At 34.4% G+C, this 3378-nt stretch overlaps 1 protein-coding gene across 1 annotated transcript in view; it reads right to left on the bottom strand.

Moving 5' to 3' along the window:
• LOC105117780 (ankyrin repeat-containing protein At5g02620-like) overlaps window positions 1–1905 on the bottom strand; it is an 8017-nt gene extending 6112 nt beyond the window's left edge. The window contains exons 1-3 of the mRNA XM_011015540.1: window positions 1074–1905; window positions 410–966; window positions 120–194 (exon numbers count right to left, since the gene is read on the bottom strand). Coding sequence (XP_011013842.1) covers window positions 120–194; window positions 410–966; window positions 1074–1809 — 1368 coding nt within the window. The 5' untranslated portion in view covers window positions 1810–1905. The remainder of the gene's footprint in view (window positions 1–119; window positions 195–409; window positions 967–1073) is intronic.
• Between the last annotated feature and the right edge of the window lie 1473 nt (window positions 1906–3378).

Genomic DNA, 3378 nt, shown 5'->3' on the forward strand with positions numbered 1-3378 from the left:
TCCCTACATTGAAAAACCAAAAGATGTTTTATAGGCATGATTTTAGGAAAAAGAACCTGAAAAATAGAATATGGAACTAGTTATGTCATAAAAGATCGAATGAAAGAAAAAAAGCATACCAGTCCATGATCTGATTTGTCCTTTGTTGGTGGCCTCGCTCCATAGTTTTCACTCTTTTGATCAACTTGGTCGTCCTACACCGAAAAAACCCACCAAGAATATTTGGAGAAAGATGTTTATGTATATTATTTAAGGAAAAGGAAAAAAGAAAAAAAAACTTTGAAATTTTATTTTGAAGAAGTACTGTTAAGCTAAAAGCCTACTGATTCGATGTGTATAGCATTCGAATAGTTGCTGCCTTTTCATCTAAGCCGAAGTAGTTTAATTTTGCAATTATTACTTAACATACCTTCCCGTTCGGAATTGGTTCACCTGAGTATTCTGCTCCCACAATTTTAGATTGCTTCTCTGCAACATCATATGGTGTCAAGTTTTCGCCATTGGCTATGCATTTCATAACCATAGAGTTTCGCGCAAGAGTAAATGTTGCAATGGAGCGGCCATTCTTTGATGCTAAATGCAAAGGTGTATTTCCATCTAGATCCTTCTCATTTATAAGTGCTTCCAGATTCTTCTTTCGTAGGATATACTTCACCACTCGATGCCTTCCACTCTCAGCGGCGACATGAAGAACGTTCTGCCTTTTGCTGTTGAGAAATTCTGTTGCATCAGTCCAATTGGAAATGTATGCATCAACTACATCAACATGGTCCTTTTTGCTAGCAACATGGATAGGCATGTTGCCTTCATCGTTTTGCTGGATTGCACCATCACGATATTTATCGAACAGGAATTGAGTTTCCCAAACATAACCCATGGATGCTGCACAATGAAGTGGATTCCCCCCCTTCTCATCTTTCCGGCGCAAAAGGCCTGGCTTTTCTTTCGCTATTTGTTTCAATATTTCTGAAATTAATTTAAAACAAATGAATAATCAATCAAATAATGAAAGAAACACTGGCATGTTACAAGGGAAAATATATGAAGAAATAAAAAAAAAATCAATATTTTACCTGTCTTTCTTCCTTGGATAGCGGCGTGCACAGGAGACTTTCCTTCTAGCTTGTTAAGTAAATCAACATCATCGGGTATAGCATCCATAAGAATAGTGAACATCTTCTCATCACTCGGCTTGTCAGTGCTATTCTCGACTGCAAGATACAAGGGAGACTTACGTTCATTGTTTTCAGTATATAAAAGCTTCGAGCTTTCCGAAACCAGAAAACGGGCAACTTCTTGGTGACGATTAATGACTGCATCATGTAAAGCAGTGTTTCCCCTATCATTCTTCATCTCCAAAAAACTAGAAAAGTCGCTGGCTTCTCCATGGCCTTTTGCCTTGTTGATAAGAATTGTAATAGTTCCCAGCTGTCCAGCTCTGGCTGCTAAATGAAGTGCAGTATCTTTGTGGAAGTTTTTCCTTGTCATTAGAAGCGGAAAGTGCTGAAGAAGGAGCTCTGTCACATCTTTACTTCCATGCCTCGCTGAAACATGAAGCAATGAATTTCCAGAAGGGCTAACTTGTGTGTAAATGATGGATGATAGTTCCGCTGATGAAACACGCCGCAGTTCACCAAATAATTCATCAAATTTGTCTTCTTCTGCGTAATTGTACAACTTCTCATCCATCATCTTCTTTGGGTCATCATCACGTGGTATTTGCGGTACGAAACTCTCTGCCTTCCACTTTCGGAAGTTCTCGTCTCTCTGATTCGAGGCTTGTCCGGATATGTTTATCGATAATTCCATAACTATTGTTGTGAAATGGCTCTTGGATGTAGCTCTATTGTTGCAAAAGTGGCAGCGAGAGGTTCTTAGAAGGTTTTTAGTGCAACGGTGACAATTTATTTCTTGAATTAGCTTTGTTGTTGCCACCAAGCTGGTCTTCTACTTATAGAAGGTGACCCGTAGGCTATAGATGAATAGAATCCGAGGTGAAGTGAGTTTCATTCTGATTCACCTGCATCAATACCTTGTCTCAACTCGAGAGGAACCAGCTGATAGAAGATGCCAGGACAAGTATTCGCCAGCAATGATACCAATTAAGAGTACTTACCCTTCCCATGATTAGACGAAATTAAGAGAATTGTTGATTCGGCCTCGCTTGTAAAAACTACAAGTTAGCATTTGAATGGGGAATTTTTTATAACTAGAGGAGAATTTTTTTTTAGACATATTGATTTAGGCAGATTATTTGAATGGCTAACATATATATTTTATGGAATAGTAGCAAAAATCTAAATGCAAAAAGAATTTTATTTTTATGTTAGACTATGATAATAGCTTAAAATAGAGTTGACGAGAGATCTATTTGTTAAATTAAGTTTAAATATTTTTAAGTGATTTTATTAATAATTTTATTAAAAAGGGTTGCTTCGACACTTATTGGACCATTATATCTTCTAGAATTAGACCTATAAATTATTGTCTTGATTAATTTTGTTATTTTTTTTTAGTTTTTTGAATTTATTATCCTAATTTTCTTTATACTTTGAGAGTCTTAATTGTTTTTTTAATAGATGTAGGATTTTCTAACTTATTTAAAACATCTTGTAAATCTTTTAGAAGAAATATTTCAATAGCTCTAATTTTTTTTAGAGGAATAAATTAATTACAAATTTATAGCTAATATCTATAATCATTTTCGCTTATGAAATTTTCTTGTCCTTGTAACTTCTCTGCATCAAGAGCATGCAAAGAGAACTCTTTTTTATTTGTCTCTCTCTCTCTCTCTCTCTCTCTTCGCATGAAAGCATATTCTCCTTGCACTACTTTATTCTTTCACATCATTCTTTTACTTTTAAATGGAAATTGTGAGGAACGAGCAACACATAGGCCTCCAAGGTAGAGTGACGGGGTTTGTTCTAATATTACTTCTTTTTTTTAATACTGTTATCATATCAAGCATAAAGTCAGACAAAATTTTTTAAATAAAATAAGCATAATATTTGGACCACTCTTAAATTTAAACAAGATGTTCTACGTTGAGATCGGGAAGACTTTTAAATTATGGTTAGAACATATTTTTTAAATTTTTTTAGTATTTTCTTAGATAATTTTAGATGTTTTAAAACTATTGTAGGTTTTGTATTCCTTTCCAAATTAGATTTGTTGAGTGACTATTTAAACGATTATAAGTTATTTTTAGAGAATCATTATTTTCTTTTTAAATAGAGATTGTGATGAACGTGCAACATAGAGGCATCGACGGTGGAGTGAACAGGTTATTTTAATATTATCCTCTTTTTTTTTAATAATACTTTTATCACATTAAGCATAAAGCATAAAGTTTTGGTCCGGTAGTGAGCTATATATTTG

The sequence above is a fragment of the Populus euphratica genome, unplaced genomic scaffold (assembly GCF_000495115.2).
Source record: "Populus euphratica unplaced genomic scaffold, PopEup_1.0 scaffold1527.1, whole genome shotgun sequence".
In the NCBI taxonomy this organism is placed as follows: domain Eukaryota; kingdom Viridiplantae; phylum Streptophyta; class Magnoliopsida; order Malpighiales; family Salicaceae; genus Populus; species Populus euphratica.